Source organism: Rhinolophus hipposideros (genome assembly GCF_964194185.1).
Source record: "Rhinolophus hipposideros genome assembly, chromosome: 3".
NCBI classification, from domain to species: domain Eukaryota; kingdom Metazoa; phylum Chordata; class Mammalia; order Chiroptera; family Rhinolophidae; genus Rhinolophus; species Rhinolophus hipposideros.
Window position 1 is genome coordinate 16,331,944 of NC_138049.1, and position 22,479 is coordinate 16,354,422.

Below are 22,479 nucleotides of genomic sequence, written 5' to 3' on the forward strand. Positions count from 1 at the left end.
AATACATAGTGGTACTTATAAGGTGTTACAGAAAAGCAGAAGAGATAGGGAAGAAACTTTCTAACTTTTCCTAGGGGAATTTTTATTTTTTTTTTAGCTAGAGTCCTTGGCACTTTAAAAGGTCAGTGGAGGGAACACCTGAAGCTGTGTACAATATTTTCCCAGAGACATTTGTGGCCAAGGAAGGAGAGAGGTAGGAGTTTGACTGGGGCATCACAGAGGAGTTTTAACTTTTAATATTTGAGCCAATCAAGAGCTTGCCAGGTATCAGAAGCAGAGGAAGATATTCCAGGCAAAAGAAACCACAAGGAGAAAAGTACATCCAAATAATTTGCTGGGACTCCAACCTAGAGTACCATTTGCGGAAGTAGCCGGAGACAAAGCATTCAGGGTGGATGGTTAGGATTCAGATAAGATAGGAATGGTGTACAAGGCCACAAATTAATTCTCAAATACATTAAAAATGTTCTTAAAAGCAGTATTATAGTTCATTGTAAAATGTAGTCCCAGTGCCATTACACAAAATGACAGTTCTTTTTGTTCATTTCTAGAAACTTGTAAGAAATTCTCCATATTTAGGGGTAAATTTGCATTCAGGAGTTGAGCTGGGAGCCTAACCTTGTTTCTGAGGATAGTGTGTTCTGAATTCCAAACAATGGCTTACAAAGCTTCTGGACAGAAACGAGGCTGGGAATTGGCGTGGTGGCATAGCTCCTCAGTGACATGCCCGATGTTCCAATATGGGGCAGGGAAAAGGGTATGGTCCCAAATGAAGACTTGCTTATTTTGTTACACAGGAAGTGGCAGAGAGCTTTTTGGAGGTGGATTTTATTTAACGTAATAGTAGTTAAAGTTATGATACAGGTTTCATCCTGGAAGTCTATATGCTGCTTTTGTTTTCTTCCCAAACCTCTGGGGTTGAGATTGGGTAGGCTAATTAAATGAAGATATATACAATCATCTCTCAAAGAGGAAGCTGATCTGAACTGGAACTGTTTCTATAGATTTCCAGGCTCATTTGCCAGTCTCCTTTGATAGGACAGAAGCGATGTTTCCAAGCCAAATAATTCCCCTTTCTGTCTGAGTTGATCAATACATCTTTTTGCATCCTCCAGCACAAAAACCCAAATGTGCTCTCTTTTCTAAAAGGAAACCTCTGTCTTGCTGGGATTCAGAGGGCAGAGTCCCATGACACAGTTTGCAGTCAATTTTTGGCATCTGAAAAACCTTCCCTCTTTCAAAAACTGTGGGCAACCAGTCAAGAGCGAACAGTATTTTGGCACTTGCACTGAAAATCTTACCTGCCAACTGGGCCGTCCTTAACGTATTGTTTCTGAAACCAAGGGAAGGACATGTAACAAGAACAGGCTTTGTACTGTCGAAACAGTTTTGATGAGCCCAGATGCACGGAGTTGAAGGGAAAGCGGCCAGCTGTGTTTGTTTCCTTTCTCCCGTTCCAGCTTTCCTACGACTCCTTAACACCCTCGTAATGCAGTATTGTGACCTCTCAAGACTCATATTTCAGATTTCTCTCATTCATTAATACCATAACCATGGAATCATACATTTCATACACAGTTGTTCTGGCTGGTACCCTAGCCCTCATCTCTCAATTACCCATCACGTTATTCTCCACTTTTAGTGTCAATCTTCCCACAAAGGCGAATGGAAAGTTATCCTAACAGAGGCTCACTAATTCACTATATTCAAACTGACGTTTCTCCCGGGACTCCCTTTCATAATTCCATTTCATTCAACAAGTATTTATTGGGTACTAACTTTCCTCAGCTTCTGAGAGAAGATGGTGAGCAGAACAATCTTCTGGAAGTAATCTGAGAGGCCTCCACTCACCATAGCCCAGTCCAGGAGCGAAGAAGGAACCAGAAAGGCCTCAGAAACCAGGCCGGGGGCTCAGCATCCACTCCTGGACCTCAGACCCTTGTTTATAACTGCTGTACCCCTCTCTTTCCTTTAATCATTTTTAATGAACAAATGTAATCTCCTTCTAAATTAGAAAGCATGCGGACTTCACACTCTATAATATACTGCTTCAACAGAGAAGCCGGAAACAAAGTTGTTCAGCCAGCTGAGAAGAAAACTTCAGTAGGATATTAAATGCTAAATAGTTAATCAGATGGTCCTGGTCCCCTGAGGCTTATAAGATGAAATACATAGTTACAGCCTTCATTCTTAGCATGCGTGGAAATATTTTAAAATAATTTCATAGATAAGCAGAGGGTGGAGAAGTTCTGGCTTTTTAATAGCAAAAACTTTTCTTGGCTTACAAAACCACTTTAGAGCCTGGGGGGGGGGGGTAACACTTTTGTATAAATATCTACATAATTATGTGAATATATCACACATAAATGATAAGTCACAAAACGGCAAAGCCAGACAGAGAAATCTGGAAGCAGAAGAGGCTTCCTAGCTTCTTAGAATCCTGATTAATTCATTGGTAGCACAGAAAAGCCCAGAGACAGACAGTTACTTTGTACCTGTCAGCCACAATCGTCCTCTCCCCAGTATTTCTGCCTGAACGTCAGAAGGACATTTCCTTACAGAAAAAAGTCTTAAGATTCAGACGGACGGCCTACGTACCCTGTAGTCTTCATCCTCCATGAAGGGGCTGCTGTGTTGCTATCAGGCCATACGTTCAAATGTTCTCTCCGACTTCCTTTCTGACTCAGATCGAACGAATCCGCAGCGCTTAATGGGAATCTGTTTTCAATTCAGGGCAGATGTGGGACACTCTTGTAGCCCTAGGGATTATCAACTTTAAAACAAATCGCCTTCAGGATGATAAGTCCAGAGGCAGTAACTGCTTCCTGAGGCCTGCTTGGGGTTTCTTCCAAATGCTTAACATATAACACAATAACTATGGCACAAAAGCAGGCTTTGCTCTTGAGGTTCTCAGACTTTAAAGCGAAGCTTGCCAATCCCCCTCAGAAACAAAGCTTGGAAATGCATCTCAGATCGTTTACGTAGAAATTCAGATATTTTTAGTAACATACAAAAGGGTTTAAAATGTCCCTGCCCCCGCCCCCACAAAACTATCTCAGCACTGTGTTTGGATCATTGAATGTAGTTTTTCCACAAATTGAAATTGAATTGTTCTGGTTCAGAGTTTTCTTGGCTCAAGGAAAGGAAGGGGAGGGCTATTCCAAGACTTCCACAGAGAAACATCCAGAAATTAATTTAACACAATCAGTTTAATGTTCTAGAATTAGCATTCACCCGGCACGAACATTCGACATCTTGGAGCACCCTCTGTTCTGAGACCACTCTGTAGGGCTGGCTCATCTGCCAGGATTTTAGACTCAAACAAACAAAACAAAAACAAAAACAAAAAAACCACAAACAGCTGGGGTTTAGTATAGTGTAACTCAATTTAAGAACACTGAAAAGAGGTTTAAAAAACACACTAGCTTGTAAGAAATCTAAAGGAAAAATTTTAAGATGATTAAATAAAACTTTCCTTTTAATTAAAAAGTTTTATACGGAACTTTAAAATATTAAAAGTTAGTGGGCGTGGCATTTCCCCATAAAGCTCACACAGATAAGTTTGGGTAAGAAACCCTCGTGAAGAATCATAAGAGTCACGTTAAATTGTATATTTAGAAAAAACAGTCTATTCTTTAAAATTAATATTATAAGTGTGACACAACAAAGCCAGGTGGGTAAGCATTAAGTCACCCATTAATGAACACTATGGTTATTGTTTCTCTTATCTCCATGGGAAAGCTAGATTAAACTTCCAGTACTTAAACATGTGCTAAATAACCGTTGGCAGCATTATAAGGCGTGTGAAGAGTTCTAGATGAGACAGAAAGGGACCTGTATGTCCCCAGATCTCTGTAACTCAGTGGCTCTGGGCAAGCCATTGCCCAGGCCACAGTTTCTTTATTTGTGAAGGGGCTGAATTAGCAGATGATTTCTAAAGTCCAAACATCAAATATCAATTAGATGCATTAAGCGAGACCTGGTAGAACAGAAGGTAAAAGGTTTCCTTTTCTTTTGTTTTCAAGAGTAATCAGTAACTGCCATCAGCTGGACATCTCAGACAGCTTTTTTCTTTTTTTTCACCTTGAAGCATCTACTTATAATTATGACTGATATGGCAAATTTTAGCTAAAACATTGGATCTGAAGGGTAAAGAAACCTACTTTATGCAAATTAAACACCTAGATTTTTGTTTGTTTGTGTGTTTGATAGGCTTGTTGAGTAACAATTACCTAAGGCATATTCCATAATTCTAATCCTGCTCACAGGCATTAATGATGTACTTAGCAAATTTATTAGGATTAGTTGAAGTCTTTTTTTATTAAGTAGGGTAAGGACAGCCAGATGTTGTTAGTGAGCAGTGGGCAATTTTGATAGATGGGGGTAAGGTGGGGGATGACTGGTGTGGAGAATAATTAGTGTGATGGGGAGTATTACGAGTTGGGAGGTTGAGCGCACATGATACCTGGAATGAGGGCCGTGGGCATTCCCAGGTGTGTCTCCTCCCCATCACTCAGCTTTAGGTTTATATATACTTGTACTGGGATGCTTTGACTCATTTGTGCAAATGTTCTGAACCTATATATTTCTTAAAATCAATCTCCATTATCTTGTCTTTCTTCTTAACAAGCTTAGAATTAAATACAGCCTCTAAATGCTGACAGTATTTATGACTCAAACAAACCTGAGACAAAGGCTGGACTCAAACAGTGCAGGAAACAGGAGGAGGAAAGCTTTTAGAGTTAACTACGTAGGCCAGGCAAGTGGATGTGGCCCCAGAGGAAATGGAATTCTGCAAGACAAATTTTCAAAGATAATGACAGAATGTTCAGTGGGAACTGATAGGCCAGTGGTTCTGGCAGAGCTTCATGCTTTCAAAACAGTGAGGAGGAGTGAAAATATCTGTTACCGTGCCCAATCAGAGTTGAGTCGAGATTTGCATCTTGGATATCAGCAATTAATGAAGTCTTTTTCCCGTATATTTGCCACTTTTCATAGCAGCTTATCTGTATGTTATTTACATTAAACCTGATCTGCCTAACTTTCCCATGGGAGCTGAAAGTAATAATGTAGAGCTATGCCATATATCCTTTTTTGAGAGGGGAAAAGAAATAAAAATGTAGTTGTGTGTACCAAACCTCAGTTTATTATTTTATTTCGCAATATTCAAACATCTATTCTTAAATGAGATAATTCTTTTTTTTTTTTTGATGCATTTCTTGGCATTCCAAATTGTTTGATCATGAAAAGTTTCAAAACACTGAAAATCTTTTCCATTAGTCAAGATTTCCTGAACTAGAAAAAATCTGGGGATGATTCCTGCACAAAGAGAAATTGCTAATAATTGTCTTACTTTTGTTCACATTCACCTTCCATTCATGGGATTCATAAAGTTTCACATGGTTTAGAGATGAATCAAGTGTGAAGACTTGAAACAATATCCCTTCCAACTCTCAGACCATGATTCAATGCAATGTTTCTCATAATTGCCTGCTGAGAAGAGGCAGCTCAGTGTGATTGTTGAAAACACAGACTCGCAGCCCTTCCCTTGGAAAGCTGATTCTGTAGGTATGGGGAGACTCTGAGGCTCCTTATCATCACTCAAGTTTGGGAAATACTTCATTCCCTGACTCTTAACCTTGGCTGGATATTGGAGTCACTTGGGATTTTGACTTCACTAGTCGGGTGCGTGGCCTGAGCATCTGGAATTTTAGAAATTTCCAGGTGACTCTAACGTGCATCACTGACTTGATTGAAGCAACAGTCAACGAAGTGGAACACGTGTGAAAGCAATATCTAACATTCCCGTTAAGATGTTCAAAGGGCTTTTACATACATGTGTCTAATTGGGGTCCCTGACAACCTATTGACGTGGGAAGAATAAGTATTATCTTTCTTTTATAGGTAAGCAAACCAAAACTCAGAGAGGAGAAGTGGTTTGATGAAAAGTCCTACTCTAAGCAGAATTATGGAATTGGTGAAAGTTGCTTTAGTTACTCTGCTGTGTTACCTATATTCCTTTGCTCCTTACTAGGTCTCCAGCTTTCCCAGTCCCACTTTAAAAACAAAACAAAACAAAACAATGAAACAAAACAAAAATTTTAGTCATCTAGATCTTCTCTTACAGCAAAATTGTTATTAATAATAACATGAATAATCACCACAATGGCAGCTAACATTGGGCACTTTCTACACATTATGCTAAGTGCTCTGCATACATTATCTTTAATTGTCTCAAGGACTCCATAAGGTAGGTTATATCCCCATTTTACAGGTGAGAAAACTGAGGCTTAGAGAGTAAGCAACTTGCCAAAGCTTACATTCCTATGCAACACTCTTCTAATTCCATCTTAAACTCTTCTTATTTTCCTTGCAGCCAAGCACATTTCAGCAAGTGGCAGAGAGGAAAGAATCTGAGAAAGTAATTCAGAGAAAGCTATTATGGACAATTGCAGCTTTCCTGAATTGTGTTGCCCCTTCTAATATAGGGATCAGGTCTTTTAAGAAACTTCTAGAGTCAGCCATTCAAAAGTATGAGTAGCTAGCACTGTAGAGTCCAGTTGGAGAATCATAGGTTAATTCTTAACCACCTTCTTTGTCTATACCTAAGGTTAACCCTGCTTTCCCAGACACAGTCACAGTACACTGATCTGGCATCAGGAAGCTTGGACCTGGCTCCCAAATTCTTTTTACTAGCTGTGGGGACTTGAGTCAGTCACCTCAAGGATGTGGCTTAATGTTCTGAGAGAATCAGGCCCTGTGGGAACATTAATCAGTGTTCTCATATCTATTTTTCTAAGGTTTCCAAAGTCCTGAGCTTTTTTTTCTAGCTATGTCCATTGTTGTTGCTGTTGTTCTTATAACCATCATTATTGTTACTATATAAGTGAGATGTACTAGATACTAGACACTATAATGAAATATATTTATATTTTATTATCTATACATTGTATTTTATTTATAAATAAAATGCTTAGTACAGTGCCTGGTGCAGAGTAAACAAATTGTCCTACACATCATCACCACCATCATCATCATCATTCAACTTACTTGCTAGATCATAATTAATCACCAAGAGTGCAGGGAAAACTTAGAGAAATATTAACAGATGACACTGACTGTACACTTACTCCTTCACAGGTACATAACTGGCTTTTATTACTTCAGTGTCCAGAGCTCAAAATAAATCAAGTTAAGAATCTAGGTCCTAGAAGTACAAGAGGCATGCTCTTCTGTGTAGCCATTTAAACTCTTTACAGAAATTAGGTGCTATCTTATGATGCTATAAAGAGGAAGAAAGATGTAAAAAAGCAGAATTTCTTTATCTCTCCAATTTTGAAGATGGTGTGAGACTCCTTCCTGCAAAGTATGAGGTTATGTAAAGATTGAAGAGGAATTATTCTTTTACATACACCACAAAGAGAGTAAGGCTACTGGGTCAACCAACAGAAGCTTAAACTATACATCATCTTCTATATAAATCTGGATTTATTCAACAAATGTTAACTGAGCACCTTCTATGGGCTGGACACTGGGAATGCAATGATGACAAAGGTCCCTACCCCTGTGAAGCATACATTTAGATAGTACACAAAGGATAAAACGTGACCAGATTAGTAAAACAACAATTGTACTAAGTTTCTAAACAAACAAAAAAATAGGGGGCCGAAATGGAGACTGTTTGGAGAGGTACCCACTTCAGAAAGCCAGTCAGGAGCAGGGGACATTTAAGTTAGAAGAACATCAAGAAGCCAGCTATTCTAAGTGTGGGAAGAAAAATACTACAGACAGGAGTTCGTAAATTCAAAGTCTCTGAGGTGGGGAAAAAAAGTTGGTGCAATTGAGAAGCTGGAAAAAGTCAAGTATAATTGGAGTGTCGAAAGCCCGTGAAGGGGGTATGACATGAGGCCACAAGGCTGTTCAAGGGCCAGGTCACACAGCCCTCTTGGGTGATAATAAGGAGTATGGATTTTATTTTAACTGCAATAGGAAGCCATTGAAGAGCAGAAGCAGAGAAGCAGCAGATCTGATTCATACTCTACATAATATAATCCCTATCGTGCAAGAAGAAAGGATATTAAAGAATGATGACCTTTTTCTTCCCAAGCAGTATGTGTTAGAAAAGCAGAAATTATAAAGTAATCTGCCTATCTTTTTAAAGCCATCTTCCATACACACAATCCTCCCTATTTTTGAAAAACAGTAGTTTTTCTGCATTCTAAATGGGACAGAATTATAGATATATAGATCATCAAGCTTTAACCTTCCTAGCTGGGGACAGGAATGCATTTCACACTACTCTTTGTCAAAATAAAAGATAGCACAGTCCTTCCAAATCACTGTCCATGAACTCCATGGCTTCGGGTCTGTCTTTCATCAGAGAAAGGTGCAGTGGTGACAGGGAGCAAGATCCAGCTAATATGTGACCTCATTAAGTCCCGGGTAGAGCACCGGGCATTGTGAGCTTCCTCTTTTTGGACAGGTAACAATAAACAAAACTCACAGGTGCATACCGAGGATAATTGATGTGCACCCAAGTATCATTTTCCTTCATAAGAGAACTCTTATGTCTGATATACATAAAAGGTAAGACACTCCAATTGTCTGTGGGCCAGCTCATAAATAGAACCTCCCTCCTCACATAGTCTTTTATTTCCATGGTCAGTATAACATAGAGTCGAACATGTACAGATGTTAAAGGACAACTTACACACTTTGACAGCCCTAAAAGTCAAACTATGAGAGTTTTCTTTTTGGGTTTCAGTTCAATGCAAAGCATATTTCCATGGCTGAGTTACAAACTCCAAAAATAGAGGCTTGTCAAGGAAATGCAGACAGAGGCCTCACTGCAGCCGTGCTCCTCAGCAGCGCTATACTCATCGGTTTTAATGAGAGCTGTTAATATCACCTCCCTCAGAATGGTTGCCCTGGGCTGACTTTCTGGGCTGTGCACAGATGCTCTCAGCCAAAAATGTAATGTGGGTTATTACACTATCAACAAGGCACAGATGTGCTTTCAGTCTGAACTCAAGGTGGTGTTCCTGCCAAGTGCGTAACTCTTTCCGTGGGCCCAGGTCTGTTGGTATCAAAATGCTGTTCTAGCTCAGTGAACCTGAGAGCTGCCTTCTGCTTCCCCAGGACACAGGTTTAGAAAACATGCTTAAGAATGCAAGGAGGTTGGGCTCTCAAAAGGAGGTACGGGCTTTCTTAAGAACATGAAACTCGTCCCTCACCCTTTTGGTTCTTTTTTCAAGTGAAAGCTTCAGCCACTGGATAGTCATTCATTGACTCATCAGATTTTTCTTGGGCACCTGAAGGAGTCAAAGATAATTCTGCCCAGGGGTTTGCCCCCAGGCACATTGCAATGATTTCTACTGGTTCTGACCGCCTCTTCCAACCTCTTCAGAGTTATCTCTCCCCGACGCACCCGTGCTAACACCGTGAGGCTCTTCTACAGAATTGGATGTCTACCTAATTTTACATCCCTGGCGACTTCTTCTTCCTGAACTTGAAACCCCCATTCATTGAGCTTGTAGTTGTTCACCTCGGTCCCTGTGATCTATGGGACTTGAAGATATTCCTTCGAGCTGGCAGCTGCAGAGCCTGCAGTTAGCCAAGCATCTACCTTGGCACTTCTAAGTCAACATGGACGGCTGGGTGCTGAGAACTGACTGTGAAAGGTCCCAAAAGGGGCCATCCGCATCACGGCACTGCACCTGCCTACTGCACCTGCCAATGTGAGGTCTCCCGTCAGGGATACAATGGTGTCTTGGGAAGGAAAAACGGGTTCTCCATGAGAGGGAATGTGTTTTGAATTGATCTGGTCTATGAGAGTGACACTGCCTTGCTGGCCAGGAAAACTGTTCTCTTATCTAGGAGTTAAATGTGAGAAAGGAGGTCAGCACACTGGTCACAGGGAAACCTCCCTACCCCGTTTCTGTTTTGAGCAGAGATGAATAGAGACAAGTAAAACACCAGGAAATGCATGTGTAAGGGGTGTGTGTGTGTGCATGCGCATGCTTGGAGAAGTGTGCAGTGTTTTTGTGGGGATCTGAGAGCACCCAGCTGAGAAAAACCGAAGAAAAGCACGGTCAGACATAGCATTATTCAATTCTCTATCCTTTTGCTTGTTGTATACGCCTCGACTGTCAACCGAAGATGACAGACGGACCTTGAAGATAAATGGGTGCTCTTCTTTCCCATTTCCTTTCCACCTCCACCCTGTACCCCTGCCTGACTTCAGTTCCCTTCCCCTTTCCCTTATTGCCATTCCTCTTTTGACTGATGGTTTGGCAGCGGCAGCATGAAGGAATGGCTGGTGGCATTAACCCTGTTGTCTGTCCCCCCGCCCCTCAGGGATGTGGCTGTTGCTGGAGAGTGCAAGACTGTCATTTCTGCTGCCCGGCTCGAAGCCCCAAAGATGCGGGCCAGCAGTGGGCCCTCCTGGCGCTGCGGCTGTTCTACATGGCTAGCCTTGTTACGGAGTGAATCTTTTGACAAGCAATTTGCTTCTGCCACCTGTATCTAGAAATCTTTCTCTAAGACTGTGAAATGCATCCAATCTTTTTTCTTCTCCTGGGTTTAGCTTTTGTGACATGTTCTACTTCCACTTATTGGAATTGCCCTGTTTGCATTTCCATTTGGTGCCTGAACTATTCTGAACACCTCTCCTTTCTCTTAGGCTGATAGGCACATGTTTTATAAGTGGGAGGAAGGCAAGGACATAAGGGACCCAACATACGATAATAGAAAGAAAATGTCAAACTGACATGCCTCTGATTCACGAAGACGTGGGTGGTGCAGCACCACGACGTCTCATTCCCTCCAATGAGACCTGAGTGTGGATGAAATCCAGAGATGGAAGGGTGACTTCCTGTCTAGGGACTTACCATTGCCTATCTATTGTCAGATATCAGGTAGAAATCTTCCTGATGCTTAACTCAGTGATAGAAATTTTGGACAACACATTAATATTTTGGAGCTTTACTATTATGCAGGTTCAAAACGAGACACATAAACTGATTGTTATTTTGTTTTTATATCAAATGTATAGGCTATATTCTGTGATTCTTGGATAAGAGGGAGGCAACCATAATAAGATGGTTAGTGTGATAAATTAAGTGATATTTAAAAATGATTTGGATTCAAAATAGGAATCCTTTTCAATGAATATTTCATAATTAAAAACTACGTTTCCTCAAATTTCATGAAAATTAAAAGGGACCTTATGAAAATGGTGTCCTCTGATCTCTGTTCTTTTAGTATTTTTCAAAGCATTACATATTTCAAATAGATATACATATCATATTTAATCCTGGACCAATGAAAAAATGTTGCTTCTTAAATATACCATTTTGCCAGCCAAGCTTTATAGTACTTTTAACGAGTATTAAAATAATCAAAAGTGCCTTCATCTTTAAAAGATCTTATCATCCCAACAAAAGTCTTCCCCCAGCCGATAAAATTTTGACTCATTCTTAGTGTAACAGGTCACCCATTGCGAGATACAAGGCCTTCTCTATGACAGGGGAGTCAATTCCCAGCCATATTTTCGCCAGGCATTTTTTTCTTCTCCATCGACTTTATAATTCATTTATGCAGTTAATAATACTGTATGATGTCAGGTGTGTGCTGGGTTTTGGAGGTACAATGATGAGTAAAACAGACCCAGCCCTGCCTCATGGAGTGTACAATGACAGGCGGTGAGATATGCAACAGCGATGGGACCAGGCTGGGAGAAGGATGTGTCAGTTATGGGGAGTCAATAGGTCAATAGGGGGTCAATAGGAGCAGCCCACCGCTCATGTGCATGGCTGAGGATGGGAGGCGGGTGGAGGCATTTTGCCTTTGCTCTGAAAGATGTGTGGACTTCCTCCCTCTCTGTTGATACATTTCATTTGAAATTGGAGGAAACTTTATACAACTGGCATTGGCAACCCTGTCCCTTCCTAGAATTTTGGCAGAGTTCTAGACACTGAACCCCCTGAGTGTGGGGGATTAACTTTGGTTCTGTTTTCACTTTCCTAAACATAAGCATTGCTCTTGAATGATTCCAAGACCTCCGGGAACATGAGGTGCCTCACTTTAGGCAGGAATCCCCCCTCACCCCCCTCGCAGACAACAATTCTTGATTGCTGTCCAGTCATAATATACACACGGCCAAGGTAACAGAGGTGAATAGGAAAAATACCGGGCTGTTTGCACTGGGACATGGTAACCATGAGATGAGCAAACATTTGATTTTGTTTATTGAGGTCAACGTGAAAGCGGTTGAGTCTCTTATAACAACGTTCACGACATTTGAGGCATGCCTTTTTGAAACACCTCAAGCTGAGCTTGCTGTTCTGAAATGTCAGAATGTTCCAATTTGGTAAGCACTCAGCTCATACTGACTTCTCCTTTTGTGCAGAAGTCTGTGAAATGCAGCTAAAATGTATAAGAGGAACGAAAAAGGATAAAATGAAAACTGGAAGCTGTGAGCCAGTAGACAGTGAAAACAGTCTGAAAAGGTTTTCTGGTTTTGGTTGATTACAGGCTGAATTTATGATCATGGGGGAGAGAGGTCCACCCTCACTTTCTATGCACGCATTATTTTTATGGTTCCTTTCTCAATGCAAGGGGTTGCTTGCACAGGAATTTTTGTCTATAGAATATGGTAATCTCAGAACATTGCAGCCTGAATTTGTGAAGAAGTTCTGTGTGATCCTGGGCTCAGGCAGGCATTTTCTAACCTTTGAAGTCAGGAAGCCTTCAAACAGGGCCTGAAAGTTACACGAATAATCTCAAACCACAACTCTTGCTTATACTGTCTACCTCTGACAAACCTTTTTCCATTTATGCTGGCAAAACAAAATATCAAGAAGTCGTAATTATAGAGAGGTGAGTGCACAGGATTTGGAATTTTGAGGTTTGAATAAGGCATCCACTATTAATTGTATGACTTTGGGCAAGTCACTTAACCTCTATGAGCCTGTTTCCACAGGTCTAAAATGGAGATAGTACTATTTGTTCAGGCATTTACTATGAGGATCAAATGAGATAGTAAATGTAAATTGCTTAGCATAGGGGCCAGTTCAGAAATGTTCAATAAATATTAAGCTATTATTATTGATAATTATGTCAATTTCATGGGGAAAAAAAAATCAATGCTTCAGTTAGGCTTCTTTAGTTTTGCTAGTTCTGAAAACGGTTTAATCTATCATAAGCAAGAAGTCATGTGCCTTCTAAGAAGTTAAAAATGGGAAAGCCAGTAGTCATTCATTCTTTCATTTCGTAAATGTCTATGGAACATTTTCTGTGCTCAGCAATGAGAGAGGCATTGGGGTGCAGAGATAAAAGTTCCCATCTTCCAGGAACTTGAAGTCCAGTGGAGCAGGTGAGTAAGTAAGCTGACAACCATAATACAGCATGAGTGCTTAATAGATGCGGTTTGGCAGACCTACGCTTTGAACACAGAGGAGAACAGAGAAGAATACCAAAAGGATCACATGCTCACTAAAGTTGATCATTCGAATTCTAAAGGAATGGAACAGGAAAGTCAGGAGCACAAGAGAGATTACTTTAGGCCCTGCCTCACACACTGCCCCATTCCCAGCCTCAGGAACCCTCTTCTCTCCAGGCTGCCAGGTCCTTCTTTAGTCTTTAAGATGAATGCTGGCCTTGGACAGGTGCTGAAAGAGCTCTGAGCCAACCCTTTGTGACTCAGGTTCAAGCCACATTTGCAGCCAGACTGCCGTGACCATATACCCCAGGTCTGATGCCTGCGGTTCTGCCCGAATTCCTTGAATGTATAATGTTTAGGATCAGAACTAGGCTCTTTCTTCCTTGTACATATTTAAGGACTCTAGTGCTGGCTCTGAACTCTATGCTTGTGAGTGCATTCCTGTACCTCTCAAGGGCTTAACTGGTGCCCATTAACTGGTGCCCCTTCCTGTACCTTAGGCTTCTTTTTTTTTTTTTTTGGTACCAGCTTTATTGAGATATCATTCACATAGCGTACAATTCACTCGCCTAAAATGCACAATACAATGAGTTCCATCCTCAAAGAGTTGCTGGACCATCACCACAGAACTTCAGAACATTTTCAGAACATTTTCATCATCCCCCAATAAAACGCTTGCACCCCTTAGCTGTCACCCAAACCCTCCCATCCCCCAGGCCTCTGGCAAACCATCTATCTACTTCTGTCCTTATAGGTTTGTGTATTCTGGGCATTTCATACAAATGGATATTATGGACTGGATTATGCGTCCCCCACCTGCAATGTGACTATTTGGAGACAGGGCCTTGACAGAGGTAATTAAGGTTCAATGAGCTCAAAAGAGTGAAGTCCTGATCCAATATGACTGGTGTCCTTATAAGAAGAGGAGATACTAGGGATGTGTGTGCACAGAGAAAAGGCCATGTAAGGGTACAGCAAGAAGACAGCCATCTGCAAGCCAAGAAGAGAGGCCTCAGGAGAAACCAAACCAGCTCACACCATATTCTTGAACTTCCAGCTTCTGAAGCTGAGAAAATAAATTTCTGTTGTTTAAGCCACTCAGTCTGTGGTATTTTGTTACGGCAGCTCCAACAGATTAACATAGTACCTTCATACTTGTACATATGGCCTTTTGTATCTGGTTCCTTTCCTTTAGCATAATGTTTTCAAAGTTCAATCTATGTTGTAACATGTATCAGTGCTTCATTCCTTTTTTGATGACAAATACTGGTTCATTGTGTGAATACACCACATTTTGTTTTCCCATTGACCAATGGGTGGCCATTTGGGTTGTTTCCACCTTTTGGCTATTATGAATCATGTTCCTATGAACATTCATGCACAGGTTTTTTTTCTGGACATGTGTTTTCATTTCTCTTGGGTATGAATATTGAGGAGTAGAATTTATAAGTCCCATGGGAACTCCATGTGTAACCTTTGAAACTGCCAAACTCTCTTCTGAAGTGGCTGTGCCATTTTACATTCTCACCAGCAATGAATGAGAATTCCAATTTCTCTACATCCTGGTCAACATTCTTTATTGTCTATCTTTTTTTTTTTATTGCCAAATCTAAGATTAGTAAGATTAACTCATGTTTTCTTGTAATAGTTCTAGCTCTTACATTTAGATCTTTGATCCCTTTTGAGGTTATTTTTTTGTATATGGTGCGAGGCAGTGGTTCAACCTCATTCGTTTGCATGTGCATATCCAGTTATCTCAGTATTATTTATTGCAAAGACTATTCATTCCCCCCACTGATTTGTCTTAGAACTTTATGAAAATCGATTGACTATAATGTAAGAGTTTATTTCCAGTCTTAGCTCTATTCCATTCATCTATATGTCCATTTTATACCAGCAAAATGCATATACTGTCTTGATAATTGCAGCTTTGTATAAGTTTTGAAATTGAGAAGTGTGACTCCCCAACTTTGTTCTTCTTTTTCAATAATGTTTTGGCTCTTCTTTGTCTCTAGAAGCCCCGTAGGCTTTTGAAGGATCACTTCTCTCTGGTGCCTGGATCTATCTGCTGGCTGAGGCTGGCTTGCCCACATTCCACGTGACCACGTGGCCTGTCTCAGTGTTATTCAGTCTGCCTGAATAGACCTTTCTCAGCCCCTAGAGCTGGATCTTGTGCACTCAAATTCTTGATGTGTATCTTGTAGGGGAGGTGATCTAATTCTAAGACCAGCTCTAATGGTGTTTTAAATAGGATTGATTGTTAGGTCTGATTGCTCACTACAGAATCCTAAGACTTAATTAGCTTTGATGGACAGCTTGTTAGTATAGCCATGCTATGGCTGCTGTTTTTAAATTATAAAAATAATATAGTCTCACATCTTAAACAAAGGGCAAACATTGAAAAAATCACCATAATCAGAACTGACTTGTAAAAACTATAATGTAGTTATCAAGAATTTAATGAATTATTGTAGATATGCTTTTTTTTTTTTGGTTTGCTTTTTTCCCTTTGTAGAAAAAAGTTTTTGTGTCATTTTTTGAAGTTACTTTGAACTGATAATTCCAGTAGGGATTATTTTTGGTATTCATCATTTCTCTTAACCGTTTAAGAAGCCAAGCACTTGTTCGGAGCCATAGTCAAGCAAAGCTTTGGGCCTAGGAAGAGTTTGTTACATCATAGGAATGTATTTACCTGAATTTATTTTGAACTTAGATGATGACTTAACGTGTCTTTTGTCTTTATATTGAACTTTATCTTCTCTAGGAGGATACGTGCATTTCCAAACATATCATCTCATCCTTTGAATGATTCTTAAGACTGTCTACAGATGTTTAGATTAAATCAATTAGGCTTGCTACGCATCTGAATAGAACGTGCCATACTATTTACTGAAACCTAGCCTCTGGAAATCATGACATTTTGATTTTCTTCAGGTTGACCAGCAAGGGGCACTAAAACATAACGTCTCTTCCCTGCCTCCTCCCAGCAACAGCAGGAGGTTTCAGTAAGGGAGTAATTGGCCATGAATCTGGAAGCTGTGCACTCATATCGTCAGATCAAAACGCTGGTGCCAGTCTCTTTGATAGTTTTCAAGGGTATTGATATTCTTTAAATGAGAAAAATTCCGATTGGGCAAGAAGACAGGAAAAAAATTCCAAATACAGAATCATTCTTTGCTTGCAAGCCATAATTCTCCTGTCTCGTCAATACTATTAGGTAAACCAGAAGCGTCCTGTCATCGCTTTTCTGTGAATTACTGCATTTTTTCCCAGTGATCCAGAGAACATAATGGCTTAGCCACATAACGAGTTCCTAAAAGGATGAACTACTTGATGTTACAGTGACAAGCAATTATTATAGAGGCCTACTGGTACGTCTTTTTTTTTTTCTTCCTTTTAAATTTTGCCTGCCTATTTATTTCCATCAGCTACTAAGGATGACTCTTTTATTGTTTCAAATAAAGGATGCAATCTATATGCTAGGCACACATTATAAATAATTCCTCGTCATAACAAGGCACAAATGTCCTTCAGAGACTGGCATGAAGTTATTGAAGCTGTTTAGTATTTGGTAATGGGCTTTTCTTTTTTAATTTTAGCTTTTATTCATGCTTAATCACCTCAAGGTACTGAAACACTAAGAATTACAGCAGTCAATAATTAGTCCACCAAGTTAGAAGAAATTACCCATTTTTCTTTCATTCTAAATCAAAAAAATAGCTTTTGGAAGCACTATCCACTTATCAGTAGTGTAAAACGATGCATGTAAAAGTAATTAATTCAATATTAATGTTTAATTAAGCATCCAGTATAATACTTTGAATAACATTTTTATAATTTTTTAAACCAGTTCTTTTTGAAGCCTAAGGCTTTTTGGACCTCGTTATTTGTAGCATGTGAGAATTGTATATTAAAATGGATCACATACTTCTTCACTCATCTCATTACAGATCTCTTCTCCTCAAATACAATCCTAAGCCTCAAATGTCTGATTACTTAAGAACCCTTAAAATGTCACAGTTAAATGATGGATAGTTCAGAGTATGATTTCTAATATTTTTCCCACTACTAGCCAGAATTAGAAATTGGAGGATACAGAACAAAGATTTTTAGGACTGAGGTAGATATCAAGAGTGAAATGGAAAAAAACGCAGTGCAAGAGCAGGAAAGACCATGGATTCTAAGTTCTGTAAACAAGCCTGAAGGTGTTGTGTCTTAACTCCTTGAGATGATTCTGATATGACCCGCAGTTGCAGCATTTCCACTGCATGGGTCTGTCTTCATTCTGATCCTAGGGAGATGGATACAGAGATCATAAATGACGGGCATACTTAAGAGCATGAGCCCTGGAGCTGGTCTGTGGGGTGCATATTCTGGCTGTGTAGCCCTGGGCAAGTTACTTTACTTATCTAAGCCTCAGTTAATTCTTCTGTATGATGAAGAGTCATTCATTTACTTAACAAATATTAATCAAATGCCTGCTATCTACCAGGCACCATTCAAAGTCTATAGGTTGTTCTGAGGGTCAAATGAGAGAATGAACATAAAGCACTCAGCACTGTGACAGTAACTAATGGCTGTTATTGTCTATTGAGAACCCACTATGCACAGGCCCGAGGCCATATATTTTGGGGAATTACTTAACCTCTGCCTGCCTCAGTTTTTTTCATTTGTGAAGGGAGATTCTTGTCTCTATGGCTCTTGTGAAGTTTAAATGAGGTGATGTATATAAAGTGCTTAGAACAGTGCCCGGCACATAATAAATACTATGTAAGTGTTTGCTATTATGACCCTGGTTTCTCCGTATCAACCTGGAGAGGTACGTCTTATTATTACCACTTTAAGGATGAGTTAATGCAGGCTCAGAGGTAAGGTAAATTGGTCAAGGTCAAAAACTGGTGAGCCGCAGGTTGGTACCCCTGGTCGCTTGGATCCAAAGCCTGTCTGTGGTTTTCCCACTGAACTCTGGTGGCTTGTAGAAGTACTAAGCACTCTGCTTGACATCACACATCACTATTTGCATGTGAGCTCCCTGGTAGCTCTGAAACGCTACTTCCCAGTTCCTCAGGGTCTCCCCTTTCAATGTACCACACACACTCACTCACACACACACACACACACACACACACACACACACACATTCACATCCGTCATCTTTGCACTAAGCATTCATTTGAGCAGCAGGGTCTCTCCTCGCAGAAATACTGCCAGTTATGCAGCTAGCAAAGGTGCCATCCATTGCTCTAGAACCTCTGTACTTTTTGCCAGGCAAATGAGTAAAAAATGCAAATTTAGTTTCTCAGTCTGCGAGCTTTTTCAGGGAGAAAGCTGTTTGGCTGACTTGCTCGTTCAGTCAATCATTCATCAAACGTGCACTGTGAACCAGGCACTGTACCAGGTTAATTTTTAAATTTTTATTAAACCACAAACTATGTTTTCTCGGTATGTAACACATTAAATCCTAATTGAGGATCTTGTACAAATTAGTTTAAAAGGATAGAACGCAGAAAACGTTTGTTTGCTTTTCACATCCCCAGTGGCTGTTCCTGACAGTCAGAAGAAGACAGTTTTATCAACACTTCACAGCTTAAATAAGAAGCATATTTTCTCACAGTGTCCTTTGTGTACCTCCCCGTTGGGAAACAGAGAGTTATAAATTATATGGAGATGCTTTAGAGCCAAATGAATCTCCTTCCGAGACCCGTGGGGAAAGTAGACTGCTTTAATAAACTATCCTTTTTAACTTGATGAAGTTGAAAATGTTGCAAATGTTCTAAAGAGCAACATTAAACCAAGCTGATGAGGAATTTGTGGAAAACTAAGCTCCATGGTCAAATATAGTAATTGCTTCTTTAAAAATAAATATACAAGAACATTTTTTCCCCCCCAAAAGCACCAAAATCAGGAGGGAGTAGATTTTGAGGATTTGTCCCCATGTGGAATGAATTCTCCATTTTATGTCCCAAGAGAGCTATAATTTTAGAGAATGCGTTTGCTGTTTGTTGTTCACTGAGCATCCATTCTTTCTTCTTTTAATAATATTTCAACGTTCCCCTGGGAAATGGTTTGTACTGGCTCTGGACGAAAACCAAAACAAAACAAGAAATCAAAAAGCCAACCAAATAAGAAAGCCCTTCTTGCTTTGTCCCCTGGTGTCCTGGGAACTTGTGTCTTAACTATTGTTCATTGCTACCTCACCGGCTTCTTCCTTTGGGCTTCTTTTTGGGAATGTCCTAGAAGGTGGTATTGCTTAAGAGATAAAGTCTTCCACTCAGTCTCCTTGTTTGGCAATATATAGAACATTGTAGAAGGGATTTTAAATATTTCTGACTTTTAAGTAATTGTCACTAGGGAGGGGTTATCATGCCAAGCATTTGAAATAGGGATTAACATTGAGAGTTACGTGGCAAAATCAATACATAATGCATTAGATCAGAAATATATACAAAGTACCTTAAAAAGAAAGGCCTGTTAAAAATATTTACCGATCATCGTGATCAGAAGCGATGCCATAGTCCCAGGCTTTAACTGTCTCATGCTAGAATGTGATAAAGTCTAGGGTTTCCCATGGAGAAAGGGGTCAGGGTGACAGGAGTCAGGACAGCAGTGCTTTATCGACTTGTATGAAACTATTTCCTTAATTTAATAACTGGTATGCAGAGGTGGTTTGCTTAGTGAATGGGTCCTCATTTGCATAGGAATCTTCCAAATAAATCCTCACTTAACATACCTAATTTTTATTCCTAAACATGTATTGTTTCCTTAAAAGGGCCCACAAGCTTGTTTAAGCTTCAGGTCCCCACAAGACCAGGTTTTAGACCCTGGTATGACTCTAAATGTGCAATACCAGGTGACTATCAGCCAGCCAATAGGCTGGTGATGCCCATGGCGGCACTCACCGTCCACTAATGAGGGTGTTTTGCCCAGAGCTTTGCCTTGTCCCCCCATTGTCAGGTCTGTCCACTTTAGGGGATGAACACACCAGGTTGTCATGATCATTATAGCCTGATGTCATTATAATTTCTTACAAATCATAAAGACTTTATGATCTTCCATCCAACATTAATTTCTTCTATTCCATGATGACCAAGAAATGCTCTGATTATAACTTAGCTCCCGCTATGTCTGCCTAGGGCGTGCTGGCCATTGGACTTAGGGCGTAGTTCTTTGGGCAGTTCTATGTCTCAGGACAAATTAATAGACTGACATTCTAGTTTACTAGTAACTCTTCTAATCACTTGGCCAGTGTGAGTCCATTTCTGAGACAATCTAGGCTAAGGTTTCTGAGCCTATGAAGTTAGACTTTGGAGCATAGCAAATTGACTAAAATAAACATCTTGTCTCCATGCTTTGCACTTGGTCTTCTTCCCTTATTTTCAGCAGTACTTAATTAAAAGTGTTTATTTGTCTCCTCACTAGATTGTAAACTCCTTGAGAACAGGGACCATCTGTATGCCAATAAACTCAATAAATATTTAGTGAATGAGTGAATGGAATAATAAAAGTGTGTGATATTCTTTGGATACTATTAGGTTGGTGCAAAAGTAATTGTGGGTTTTGCAATTATTTTTAACCTTTAAACCACTATTACTTTTGCACCAACCTAATAGTAAACTAATAGCAATGCAAACTTTTAGCTTAATTCAAAAATCATTTTGTTGATAACTAATTTATATTTTCAATTCAAAAGTATTTATAATGCTTTAAAAGTTGAACACCTTTTATCTGTTTGTTTACGAGTCCTATCAGATATATTACAAATCTGACGACGGCTGACATAAAGCAATCCCTTCCTTAAAATACTTTCTTTTTCACTACAGAATAGTCCCTTTATAGTTGTATGTCTATCAGATCAGAAAATATTTAGGGGGATTGGAAATCATTTCGTTTTTGGCACTAAAGCTAGTGATGAGAAGCCAGTTATATCAAGAACAAACCACTCCTGGGGTGAATTTCCTTATTGAAGAATGTGCAAAATAACCCAAATGAAAGGTATTGATGCTATTACAGGTTCATTTTCATCACCCAATCTACTGTTGGTTTTAAAGCACACATACACACACACATACACACAACAACAACAACAACAATAGCAACAACAATGATATCCCACTACATTAAAATTCTGAGGCAGAACTTGAGGAGAATAAAACAATTCTAATGAAAATAGCCTTTTTTTTCCTTTTTCAGGAGGGTACAGCTCACGGTGGCCCCATGCGGGGATTGAACCAGCAACCTTGGTGTTATTAGCACCACACTCTAACCAACTGAACTAACCGGCCACCCCAGAAATAGCCTTTTTAAAAGGAAGAACATTTTGAGGAAAATGAATGAACTGTATGATGATAAGAAAAATAAAAATGAAAAGACTTCTACTTATCTATAGGTATCCATTTCTGTTGCCTCTTGTTTCTGACTCAACCCTCAAGGATATGGGCAATCTAAGAGAGAAAGGGACAGGGATAGGGAAAGGGAGGGGATGAGACAGAATAAACTATGAGAGAGAGAGCAGGAGCGGGAGTGAGTGGGAGAGTGAGAATTAGGGACAAGCAGACCCTTCACAGCTCAACTATTGAAAGAAGAGGAAAAAAATCCCTCAGTTTTTATGAACTATATTGCTGGTTCTGTAACTTGCCTTACCAAAGAACCATAGCAAAGTCATCCAACAATGTTTTTACTACAGGGTAATTAATTACTCTTAAGTTAACAATATTTCCAAATCAATGTTACATCTGTTAGACTGACACTTTGTGCCAACGTTTCGTTTAAGATAGGACTATTTCTAGGCTCAAGCAGAAATCATCTGGTCTGTTTGTATCACTTTTCAATGGTAGCATGATGGTGAACAGTGCCCATTCTGTAATATCAAGCACTGATCTCATTAGCAGCATCCATAACTTAAATATAGGCTAGCTGATATCATCTTTGCTTCCTTGATAGAATTGAGTTTGGAAGAGAAGCAATCATTTGGGAATTGCACTTGTATTGAGAAAAAGAGGAGTTAATGCTGTTTGTTTTCATAAGCAGAGAGGAAGTTA

The 22,479-nt window shown here is 39.8% G+C and overlaps 1 protein-coding gene across 3 annotated transcripts in view; it reads right to left on the minus strand.

The window, feature by feature from the left end:
* SASH1 (SAM and SH3 domain containing 1) overlaps window positions 1-22,479 on the minus strand; it is a 264,800-nt gene that overhangs the window by 231,685 nt on the left and 10,636 nt on the right. The window contains exon 1 of one of the 3 annotated variants that reach the window (XM_081032319.1): window positions 2,599-3,083. The exons of 1 other annotated variant lie outside the window; for it this stretch is intronic. In XM_081032319.1, the coding sequence (XP_080888445.1) occupies window positions 2,599-2,619 (21 nt within the window). In that variant the 5' untranslated portion in view covers window positions 2,620-3,083. Of the gene's footprint in view, window positions 1-2,598; window positions 3,084-22,479 lie in introns of those variants that run through there. One more of the 3 variants, XM_081032316.1, reaches the window with a different exon arrangement.